The sequence below is a fragment of the Bufo bufo genome, chromosome 11 (assembly GCF_905171765.1).
Source record: "Bufo bufo chromosome 11, aBufBuf1.1, whole genome shotgun sequence".
Lineage (NCBI taxonomy): Eukaryota > Metazoa > Chordata > Amphibia > Anura > Bufonidae > Bufo > Bufo bufo.
The window spans coordinates 13,238,260-13,251,003 of record NC_053399.1 but is presented as its reverse complement, the minus strand read 5'-3'; the positions used below and the strand labels follow the sequence as shown (position 1 = coordinate 13,251,003).

General features: G+C 44.0%; 1 protein-coding gene across 1 annotated transcript in view; it reads left to right on the top strand.

Moving 5' to 3' along the window:
* BEGAIN (brain enriched guanylate kinase associated) overlaps positions 1-11,126 on the top strand; it is a 129,210-nt gene extending 118,084 nt beyond the window's left edge. Inside the window, exons 6-7 of the mRNA XM_040412687.1 lie at positions 351-434; positions 9,672-11,126. Of these exons, the coding sequence (XP_040268621.1) occupies positions 351-434; positions 9,672-11,057 (1,470 nt within the window). The 3' untranslated portion in view covers positions 11,058-11,126. The remainder of the gene's footprint in view (positions 1-350; positions 435-9,671) is intronic.
* The last annotated feature ends 1,618 nt before the right edge of the window (positions 11,127-12,744 follow it).

The following is a 12,744-nucleotide window of genomic DNA, read 5'->3' as shown; positions in this document are numbered from 1 at the left end:
ATAAAAAGTTCCCCCATAGGCCGGGCCCCTCACATTGAATATACTTACCTGGCTCCCTGCACCGCCGCTTCTCCCCGTGCGTGGATCAAAACATCCGTGACGTTTTCATCCACACACTGTGGGAGAAGCTGCAGCGGCGGTGCGGGGAGCCAGGCAAGTATATTCAATGTGAGGGGCCCGGCGTATGGGGAGTTTTTATAGTCTAAGATAACCCATTTAAAGGAGCCTCAATTGTCCATGCCTGGTATTCACTGGAATGGAGCGGAGCTGCAGTACCAGATACAACCCATAGATAAGTGTGGCGCTGTGACCATGATCTTATTTAACCTTGCTGTGCCTTTAAATCTTAGGAGCTGTACAGGAAAGACTGTAACCTGGCGTCTCAGCTGTTGCAGTGCAGCAAAAGTTACTACAGAGCACACAAATTATCAGAGGTAAGTCTCCTGTGCCCATGGATAAATATATCCATGTATCCTGACCGTATAGCAGCTATGATGACTGTACACAAACACTGCGGTGTAGTCGTCGTCTCAGAGGCCAGCTTTCCGCATGGTGTACATTAGGACCTAAGCGCCCTAGATTTTCCTTGCAGCTTCTTTCATATCACCATAAGGCCTCTTGCACACGACCGTATGGCTTTTTCAGTATTTTACACTCTGCAAAAAATACGGATGGCCCCTGATAGAACAGTCCTATCCTTGTCCGTTATGCGGACAATAATAGGACATGTGCTATCTTTGAACATAAAAACGGAAATATGGAAACGAAAGGCATACGGAGTACCTTCTGTTTTTTTTTTTTTTTTGTGGATCCATTGAAATGAATGGCTCCATATATGGAACACAAAAAACGCAACTTAAACGAAAAGAAAAAACATTTGTGTGCAAGAGGCCATAGGCTAGTTTCACACTAGCGGCAGGGGACTCCGGCAGGCTTTTCCGGAGGGTGTACAGCTGCTAGTACACGTGTGACCCCGGACTACCGCTCCATCCTCATTGACTATAATGGGGGCGGAGTTCCGGTGGCAGCACACGCCGAGAGGAGGCCGGACTAAAAGTACTGCATGCAGTACTTTTAGTCCGGCTGCCTCTCGGCGTGCGCTGCCGTGCTGCCACCGGAACTCCACCCCCATTATAGTCAATGAGGACGGAGCGGCAGTCCGGGGGCACACGTGTACTAGCGGCAGGACTGATCCGACAGGCTGTTCACCTGCCACTAGTGTGAAAGTACCCTAAGTCACCGCTGATGTCATCATTTATACTGGTTTTATGTTCAAATTAAGGGATTAGAAAAACATAAACCCTTCCCCATCTGTCTGCAGGTTGTGTGCGGTATTGCAGCCCTATTCAGTGCAATGAAGATGAGCTGCAATACCAGACACCTCCAATGCACAGGTGTGGCGCTGTTTCTGAAAAAGTAACCATGTTTGCTCCCATCAAAATGATTGCAATTTCACAAAATCATACTAAACCCCCACCGCAAACATTACATTTTCTGAAAGTAGACACCCAGCACATTGTCAAAATGCTACTCAGCACTTTCTACACACAGGCACCTTCATGGAAATTTGAATCAAAATGTCATTTTTCCAAAAAATTGCATAAAAGTTAATATTAGTGGGTAAAAATGTGAACCAGGCAGAAAGTTATATGGACCCCCCCTAAAAATAATGTTCAAAGTGTGTAGAATTCATACATACCACTTTAAAGTAACCTGCAAAATACAGAGATTGCAGTCTTTGAAAAGTAAATGCACCCCCCAAAACTTACCGTATATAGGTTTCCTCGAAGCAGACAACACACCTTCATGTAGCTTTGTGACAAAAAGGAATAGTTTTAAAGGGGTTCTAGCATTTATCATGTAGAGGAAGTTAATACAAGGCACTCCGAACTCCGCTTTGGTTCCGAGGTACCAGTCGGAACAGAGATCCAGACTGGTGTATGCCCCTCATTGTGCCTAATACTCATATCCAAATTTATACAAAAAAACTATGTAAAAATAATATATATATAGGTGAAAAACTCATATATACAAAACACTGAAACAGAGATCAGGCGATATATAAGGAAGTCATCCACAAATGGCATACTATACCTAGCAAACAGCTGCCATGGTACCAGATCTATTTTTCTGGAGTGCACAACATACCGTATATAAATTAAAACCTAATAAACACAAACAGTGGTTATATGAAAAGTCAAGGGGAAAAAATATGTGACGAATGGAGAGCAAATATGCTGTCTGACTTATGAAGAAAGGGAGAAGTCCATGTTACCCTTCCCATGGGACCACTTACAATTAAACAGGGAGAGAGAAGGATCTGTGCCCCCCCTCCAGGCTGGCTGAGATCACAGCCAACTGAAGGGGAAAGCCTGCTTTATCCTGGCATATCTCAGGCTGTATAGCAGCTAGAGATATGAGCCTGGGCTTCTTTTAACCACCTCAGCCCCCAGTGCTTAAACACCCTGAAAGACCAGGCCACTTTTTACACTTCTGACCTACACTACTTTCACCATTTATTGCTCGGTCATGCAACTTACCACCCAAATGAATTTTACCTCCTTTTCTTCTCACTAATAGAGCTTTCATTTGGTGGTATTTCATTGCTGCTGACATTTTTACTTTTTTTGTTATTAATCGAAATTTAACGATTTTTTTTGCAAAAAAATGACATTTTTCACTTTCAGTTGTAAAATTTTGCAAAAAAAAACGACATCCATATAGAAATTTTGCTCTAAATTTATAGTTCTACATGTCTTTGATAAAAAAAAAAATGTTTGGGTAGAAAAAAAATGGTTTGGGTAAAAGTTATAGCGTTTACAAACTATGGTACAAAAATGTGAATTTCCGCTTTTTGCAGCAGCTCTGACTTTCTGAGCACCTGTCATGTTTCCTGAGGTCCTACAATGCCCAGACAGTACAAACACCCCACAAATGACCCCATTTCTGAAAGTACACACCCTAAGGTATTCGCTGATGGGCATAGTGAGTTCATAGAACTTTTTATTTTTTGTCACAAGTTAGCGGAAAATGATGATTTTTTTTTTTTTTTTCTTACAAAGTCTCATATTCCACTAACTTGTGACAAAAAATAAAAAGTTCTATGAACTCACTATGCCCATCAGCGAATACCTTGGGGTCTCTTCTTTCCAAAATGGGGTCACTTGTGGGGTAGTTATACTGCCCTGGCATTCTAGGGGCCCAAATGTGTGGTAAGGAGTTTGAAATCAAATTCAGTAAAAAATGACAAGTGAAATCCGAAAGGTGCTCTTTGGAATATGGGCCCCTTTGCCCACCTAGGCTGCAAAAAAGTGTCACACATCTGGTATCCCCGTACTCAGGAGAAGTTGAGGAATGTGTTTTGGGGTGTCTTTTTACATATACCCATGCTGGGTGAGATAAATATCTTGGTCAAATGACAACTTTGTATAAAAAAATGGGAAAAGTTGTCTTTTGCCAAGATATTTCTCTCACCCAGCATGGGTATATATAAAATGACACCCCAAAACACATTCCCCACCTTCTCCTGAGTACGGAGATACCAGATGTGTGACACTTTTTTGCAGCCTAGGTGGGCAAAGGGGCCCACATTCCAAAGAGCACCTTTCGGATTTCACAGGTCATTTTTTACTGAATTTGATTTCAAACTCCTTACCACACATTTGGGCCCCTAGAATGCCAGGGCAGTATAACTACCCCACAAGTGACCCCATTTTGGAAAGAAGACACCCCAAGGTATTCCGTGAGGGGCATGGCGAGTTCCTAGAATTTTTTATTTTTTGTCACAAGTTAGTGGAAAATGATTATTTTTTTTTTTTTTTTTCATACAAAGTCTCATATTCCACTAACTTGTGACAAAAAATAAAAACTTCCATGAACTCACTATGCCCATCAGCGAATACCTTGGGGTCTCTTCTTTCCAAAATGGGGTCACTTGTGGGGTAGTTATACTGCCCTGGCATTCTAGGGGCCCAAATGTGTGGTAAGGAGTTTGAAATCAAATTCTGTAAAAATTGACCTGTGAAATCCGAAAGGTGCTCTTTGGCATATGGGCCCCTTTGCCCACCTAGGCTGCAAAAAAGTGTCACACATCTGGTATCTCTGTATTCAGGAGAAGTTGAGGAATGTGTTTTGGGGTGTCTTTTTACATATACCCATGCTGGGTGAGATAAATATCTTGGTCAAATGCCAACTTTGTATAAAAAAAATGGGAAAAGTTGTCGTTTGCCAAGATATTTCTCTCACCCAGCATGGGTATATATAAAATGACACCCCAAAACACATTCCCCACCTTCTCCTGAGTACGGAGATACCAGATGTGTGACACTTTTTTGCAGCCTAGGTGGGCAAAGGGGCCCATATTCCAAAGAGCACCTTTCGGATTTCACTTGTCATTTTTTACAGAATTTGATTTCAAACTCCTTACCACACATTTGGGCCCCTAGAATGCCAGGGCAGTATAACTACCCCACAAGTGACCCCATTTTGGAAAGAAGAGACCCCAAGGTATTCGCTGATGGGCATAGTGAGTTCATGGAAGTTTTTATTTTTTGTCACAAGTTAGTGGAATATGAGACTTTGTATAAAAAAAAAAAAAAAAAAAAAAAATCAGCATTTTCCACTAACTTGTGACAAAAAATAAAAAATTCTAGGAACTCGCCATGCCCCTCACGGAATACCTTGGGGTGTCTTCTTTCCAAAATGGGGTCACTTGTGTGGTAGTTATACTGCCCTGGCATTTTCCAGGGGCCCTAATGTGTGTTAGGTAGGTAAATGACCTGTGAAATCCTAAAGGTGCTCTTTGGAATATGGGCCCCTTTGCCCACCTAGGCTGCAAAAAAGTGTCACACATGTGGTATCGCCGTATTCAGGAGAAGTTGGGGAATGTGTTTTGGGGTGTCATTTTACATATACCCTTGCTGGGTGAGAGAAATATCTTGGCAAAAGACAACTTTTCCCATTTTTTTATACAAAGTTGGCATTTGACCAAGATATTTCTCTCACCCAGCATGGGTATATGTAAAATGACACCCCAAAACACATTCCCCAACTTCTCCTGAGTACGGCGATACCACATGTGTGACACTTTTTTGCAGCCTAGATGCGCAAAGGGGCCCACATTCATTTTATGAGGGCATTTTTAGACATTTGGATACCAGACTTCTTCTCACGCTTTGGGGCCCCTAGAATGCCAGGGCAGTATAAATACCCCACATGTGACCCCATTTTGGAAAGAAGACACCCCAAGGTATTCAATGAGGGGCATGGCGAGTTCATAGAAATTTTTTTTTTTTGGCACAAGTTAGCGGAAATTGATATTTTTTATTTTTTTCTCACAAAGTCTCCCGTTCCGCTAACTTGGGACAAAAATTTCAATCTTTCATGGACTCAATATGCCCCTCACGGAATACCTGGGGGTGTCTTCTTTCCGAAATGGGGTCACATGTGGCGTATTTATACTGCCCTGGCATTCTAGGGGCCCTAAAGCGTGAGAAGAAGTCTGGAATATACATGTCTAAAAAATTTTACGCATTTGGATTCCGTGAGGGGTATGGTGAGTTCATGTGAGATTTTATTTTTTGACACAAGTTAGTGGAATATGAGACTTTGTAAGAAAAATAAATAAAAATTCCGCTAACTTGGGCCAAAAAAATGTCTGAATGGAGCCTTACAGAGGGGTGATCAATGACAGGGGGGTGATCAATGACAGGGGGGGGTGATCAATGACAGGGGGTTGATCAATGACAGGGGGGTGATCAATGACAGGGGGGGGTGATCAATGACAGGGGGGGGTGATCAATGACAGGGGGGTGATCAGGGAGTCTATATGGGGTGATAACCACAGTCATTGATCATGCCCCTGTAAGGCTTCATTCAGACGTCCGTATGCGTTTTGCGGATCCGATCCATCTATCAGTGCATCCGTAAAAATCATGCGGACATCTGAATGGAGCTTTACAGGGGGGTAATCAATGACAGGGGGGTGATCAGGGAGTCTATATGGGGTGATCACCACAGTCATTGATCATGCCCCTGTAAGGCTTCATTCAGACGTCCGGATGCGTTTTGCGGATCCGATCCATCTATCAGTGGATCCGTAAAAATCATGCGGACGTCTGAATGGAGCTTTACAGGGGGGTGATCAATGACAGGGGTGTAATCAATGACAGGGGGGTGATCAGGGAGTCTATATGGGGTGATCACCACAGTCATTGATCACGCCCCTGTAAGGCTTCATTCAGACGTCCGGATGCGTTTTGCGGATCCGATCCATCTATCAGTGCATCCGTAAAAATCATGCGGACATCTGAATGGAGCTTTACAGGGGGGTGATCAATGACAGGGGGGTGATCAGGGAGTCTATATGGGGTGATCACCACAGTCATTGATCACGCCCCTGTAAGGCTTCATTCAGACGTCCGGATGCGTTTTGCGGATCCGATCCATCTATCAGTGCATCCGTAAAAATCATGCGGACATCTGAATGGAGCTTTACAGGGGGGTGATCAATGACAGGGGTGTAATCAATGACAGGGGGGTGATCAGGGAGTCTATATGGGGTGATCACCACAGTCATTGATCACGCCCCTGTAAGGCTTCATTCAGACGTCCGGATGCGTTTTGCGGATCCGATCCATCTATCAGTGCATCCGTAAAAATCATGCGGACATCTGAATGGAGCTTTACAGGGGGGTGATCAATGACAGGGGGGTGATCAGGGAGTCTATATGGGGTGATAACCACAGTCATTGATCATGCCCCTGTAAGGCTTCATTCAGACGTCCGGATGCATTTTGCGGATCCGATCCATCTATCAGTGCATCCGTAAAAATCATGCGGACATCTGAATGGAGCTTTACAGGGGGGTAATCAATGACAGGGGGGTGATCAGGGAGTCTATATGGGGTGATCACCACAGTCATTGATCACGCCCCTGTAAGGCTTCATTCAGACGTCCGGATGCGTTTTGCGGATCCGATCCATCTATCAGTGCATCCGTAAAAATCATGCGGACATCTGAATGGAGCTTTACAGGGGGGTGATCAATGACAGGGGTGTAATCAATGACAGGGGGGTGATCAGGGAGTCTATATGGGGTGATCACCACAGTCATTGATCACGCCCCTGTAAGGCTTCATTCAGACGTCCGGATGCGTTTTGCGGATCCGATCCATCTATCAGTGCATCCGTAAAAATCATGCGGACATCTGAATGGAGCTTTACAGGGGGGTGATCAATGACAGGGGGGTGATCAGGGAGTCTATATGGGGTGATAACCACAGTCATTGATCATGCCCCTGTAAGGCTTCATTCAGACGTCCGGATGCATTTTGCGGATCCGATCCATCTATCAGTGCATCCGTAAAAATCATGCGGACATCTGAATGGAGCTTTACAGGGGGGTAATCAATGACAGGGGGGTAATCAATGACAGGGGGGTGATCAGGGAGTCTATATGGGGTGATCACCACAGTCATTGATCACGCCCCTGTAAGGCTTCATTCAGACGCCCGTATGCGTTTTGCAGATCCGATCCATCCATCAGTGGATCCGTAAAAATCATGCGGACATCTGAATGGAGCTTTACAGGGGGTTGATCAATGACAGGGGTGTAATCAATGACAGGGGGGTGATCAGGGAGTCTATATGGGGTGATCAGGGGCTAATAAGGGGTTAATAAGTGACGGGGGGGGGGTGTAGTGTAGTGTAGTGGTGCTTGGTGGGACTTTACTGAGCTACCTGTGTCCTCTGGTGGTCGATCCAAACAAAGGGGACCACCAGAGGACCAGGTAGCAGGTATATTAGACGCTGTTATCAAAACAGCGTCTAATATACCTGTTAGGGGTTAAAAAAAACACATCTCCAGCCTGCCAGCGAACGATCGCCGCTGGCAGGCTGGAGATCAACTCTCTTACCTTCCGTTCCTGTGAGCGCGCGCGCCTGTGTGCGCGCGTTCACAGGAAATCTCGCGTCTCGCGAGAGGACGCACCGGCGCGTCCACCCAGAAGAGCAGGGCCGCCGCAAAGACGCAATCCTGCGTACGGCGGTCCTGAGGTGGTTAAAGCTGATAATCTAAAGTTTAAACTTCAGGAGATACATATCTAACTCACAGGGACCCATTTCTAAGCGATCCAGCCTTCAGCAGCAAAGACACATGAGATACGTTCTTTGCCAGTAAGGTGCCACCCTGCAAAGACGTATGGCAGGGAGAGGGTTAAATAGATCAGGTCATCTCCAAAATCAGTTTAAAATATGCATACCACCGTGTTGAGTAACATAACCCTACCCCTTTCTTGTCAAAATACGGTCCTATTTGAGCTATACAGGAATGGAAACCGCTGCGTGCTCCATCCCTGTACAGCACAAGCACCAAGCGTGCTGCAAGACTTCAGGGCCAGGCATGAGTCCATAGTCAGTTGAAGTGGTTGGGGCACAGCTGGGAATGAGGATTGGAGACTCGGGTGCAACGGTAACAATGCACACAGGCCAACTGCATTAAATAAAAATGCAGATTTCTCATCAAAGGGGCCACCTATTGAAATAGGACCAAGACCATTACTTATGTACTGACAAGCGCACATCTCGCAAGTAAGATGGATTCATAACAATGTATCTGGTGACATCATTGCTCCTTTCCAATACCCAAATCCACCCATTCACTGAACACTCCAAACAAAGCTGATACACTATAGAACGCCTAGTGGAGTGGGTGGAGCATGACACAGAGATACTCTTTGGTACTCCGATTTCCTATGTCATGCGCCACCCCCTCAAACCCTGCTAGTCATAACACAATATTGGTTCCTTTAAAAATTCTGAAACTTGCAACATTTAATAAACTGTAATAAAGTGATGTGTTTTTAGAGATTAGGCTACAATTATTAATGGCTTTAAATAGCACGAGTCAGAAACACAACATTTCTTGGCGGTAAATACGTGGGCTGACGACTCACAAATGTCCACACACTGTGAGACATTGCACCAAATAGGAAATTATTAGTATGTGGGTTATTAAAAATAAACCCAAGGCTAGACATTCATTGAAAACTTTTGTTTTTGATGGGTTGTCCATCAGGGTAACCCCTTTGCTATTAAGGCATATGGATGGTTGGGGGATAGGTGGGTGGCTCCTAATTAGCAACAAGCATCTGGAAAGAACAGTCCCTCTCTTTGGCGGACTCGATGGGAGCGTGTATTAAATAGTCATCCCTTCATTAGAGGAAGCTACAGCTGCTGATGTCTACTTGGGTAGACATCACATAATTCTGCAGATATGTCCAATATCGATCATTCCTGATGAGAATCTCTGCCTCTGCAGTAAGAAAACCAACAGTCTGCCAAAAATCTATAGGAAGCTTTTTTTTCTTCTTTGCATATAGTTATAGGGAATGTCAATTATGAATTAAAAATAATAAAGTCTACTGTTCCCCAAAAATGTGGATATGGATAGAGGTAGCGCCATTTCTGGAAAAAGTAAACCCTTGACATTTCCTTTAACTATATATATATATATATATATATATATATAGAAATCCAGACACTGACGTCCTACCTGGGCTTTGATAACTGTTAAAAAGTAGGATTGATTGGGATTTCTTTTTTTGTTGTTGACCGGTCGAGTAGATAGGGGGAGGAGACAATTTCTTACACATCTTCTCTTTTGTCCACAGCTCCCAGCTGACTTTCAGGAAAGAGTAAGTGAACACTTGGAAAAACATGGGTGTAAACTAACTGTGCCCCTGTCTAACACCTCATATGCTGACAGCATTCCTACTTGTGTCATTGCTAAGGTGCTGGAAAAACCTGATCCCAATAGCCTGTCTTCACATCTCTCAAGTGCTTCTATGAGGGACCTTAGCTATGAGCACGAGCACGGTCCAGTTCAAGAGCCCGAGGAGAAAGTACGGCAGAGACAGCAGTTCAAGTCTGAAATCTACTGCAGTGACACTGCTCTCTACTGCCCAGAAGAAAGAAGAAGAGATCGGAGGCAGAGCTTTGATGTGCACGTTAAAGACGAAGTCTACTTAAGATCTCAGAACTCTACAGACAGCACCGTAGAAGATGGATTCCATTCGAGCTTCTCCCATGAAGCCTTCAATGAATATGTAGCATCCTTACCAACATCCAGCTCATATTCGAGCTTCAGTGCTACTTCTGAAGAGAAGGAAAACAACCAGACCAACACGTTAACTGCCTCCCAGCAGGCTATTTACATGAGCAACAGAGATGACCTATTTGAAAGGAAGTCTACCACGGGTTACGAGCATAATGCTAGCCCAAGATTTGTAAAATCCAAGTCTGTCCAGCACATGGAGCATAGCCCAGAAAACACAGCATCTCCCAACTTCACCAGATCCTCTTCCTACGTAGAGGAACCTTTCAATTTCTCCAGAATGCGTACACAACAGACGCTAGGTGCTCACAAGTCACACAGTGAGTGTAGAAGCTCCCACCTTTCCGAAGATGACTTGCCAACCAGGTGGAGGCAGCTAAGCGTGGAGGACATTGGAGCCTACTCGTTCAGCAACGATGGCCGAATATCACAGTGTAGTTTCACAGAACAGTATTTTGCCCCAAGCCCAGGTAAACAGTTGGAAAGCAGGATGAGCCCACTGTATGCCAGTTATAAACAGGACAGCTTCTCGGAAGGGGAAGAAGTTTGTCAAAGCAGAATGGGAGACTCGTGTTTTCTCCGAACAGACTCTGGTTTGAAGATTGACATCAGCGCCAGCTGCAAACAAGAAATGCTGTCTACCTTTAAGTCAAAAGAAGCAAGAGACCAAAAAAGTGAGAGAATATCCGTTCAGAAAGGGAATAAGAACGTAGACACCAATGCGGCAGCCAAGAGGGAATACGTAGATGTCAGTCCAAACAGCTCTGCGGAATCTCTTAGCCAAAGCCCCGTGGAGACTTCAGATGTACACCAGTCTTCCATTGACCAAGGACATGCAATCTTTCATGGCAAGCCCCAGCAATTCCAAAGAACTGGAAGCATTGGGTTAACGAGAAAAGATAGTCTTACAAAAGCACAATTATATGGGACACTGTTGAATTAGCGATCTTCCAAATTGCAATAAGTAAAGAATACCGAGAGCAAATCAGTGGATTCTGGGAAATGTCATGGAGTTTCCGCTGAGCCAGTAGAACCAATTCTCTTTTAAGTGTTTGTGTATCTTGCACTTTTGTGGAAAGCTTCCAATATACAAGAAAATATTGCAATGACCATGTACATATGAGAATTACCTACCTGCATATGTGCATCAGGCCATTCTAAAACCATAAAGAAAGGGGGTACAGCTACTTGTAGTTATAGACGCAGGGTTATAACCAAAGTGAAATAAAAAAATTAAAATAAAAAGAGAAAAATTTAAAAGCTTAAATGATTACAGTAGCCATTAAATCTAAGAATACACAGGAAAGGTCACTGTCCAATTGCAGGAAAACCAGATGCATCAGGGTTCCAGTTCTATATTACAGGAGTTGTACGATATTGTATCATTGACTTAGCTGCTAAGCTCCCAGGCCTTAGCATGCAGAATTTCTAGTTGGCTGTTCGGCTTGAAACTTTATCCTTATGCTATTATCTTACTTTTTCCTTTTTTTTTTTTTATATATATGAAATTAATGCTGCTTTGAACCAAAGCAAATCTCAGCTACAATCATTACTCAAGATCAATTTCACTCGGGGCCCCTTATTTTTATTTTAAAGGCACAATATGCAAATTGCACTCATTTTTCACACAGGCCTTTGGGCAGGTAAGTCCAAGTCCTTATTTCTAGTTATAAAAAAATTAACAGTGCACAATGAGTCTTTGGTTACTAGATTGTTGCTGGCGATGAAGACACGGGTCATACTTATAGCGCTGCTTGAAGGGGTTGTCTGAGATTTTGATATTGAGAGCCTAAGGTCAGGATATGTCACTAATATCTCATAGGTGGGGGGGCCGACTCCCAGCACCCCTGCAATCATCTGTATGAAGAGGTTGTGGCCTGTTACTAGGACTGTGATGTCACAATAAGGGTCAATTCACATGTCCGTAGAGTATGGTGGATCCGCCATACATCCGGCTGGCACCTCTCCTAGAACAATTGCGGATAAGAATAGGACATGTTCTATTTTTTTGCGGAGCCGCGGCCCGGAAGTTCAGGGTCGCACTCCGGAAATTCGGATGCGGAGAGCACATAGTGTGTTCTCCGCATCCATTCCTGCCCCATTGAGAATAAATGGGTCCGCACCCATTCCCGATATTGCGGAACAAATACAGACCAATTTGCGGACGTGTGAATGGACCCTAAATCAGTCACGCGGGCTAGGCGCAGCTCAGTCTCATTCAAGTAAATGGGCCTGAGCTGCGATACGAAACGATGCGCTGTGCGTGGTATGATGTGAAGAGGCCTCTTCAAACAGTTGATTGGGAAAAGGATGGGTGCTAGGAGTTGGACCCTCACCGATCCGATATCACGAGGATCAAAATCTTGGACAATCCCTTTAACTGTGGGTAATCTATTTTGTCCTCGCTGGGGCTCATTGATTTAGATTCTGCATTTTTATGAAAGTCTATTCTAAATATTTTTCTATATTGAAGGATAAAAAGTTTAATTGGGAATCTAATTTAATTTTTTTCCAAAGGAACATAGTTGACTATGTTGGAGAACTTCTGACTTATACAGCACCTAGGGGGTGGTCCCTGAAGATGGTACCACCCACGCTTTTGTCTTATCTAGTCAGACTTGGGGAAAGAT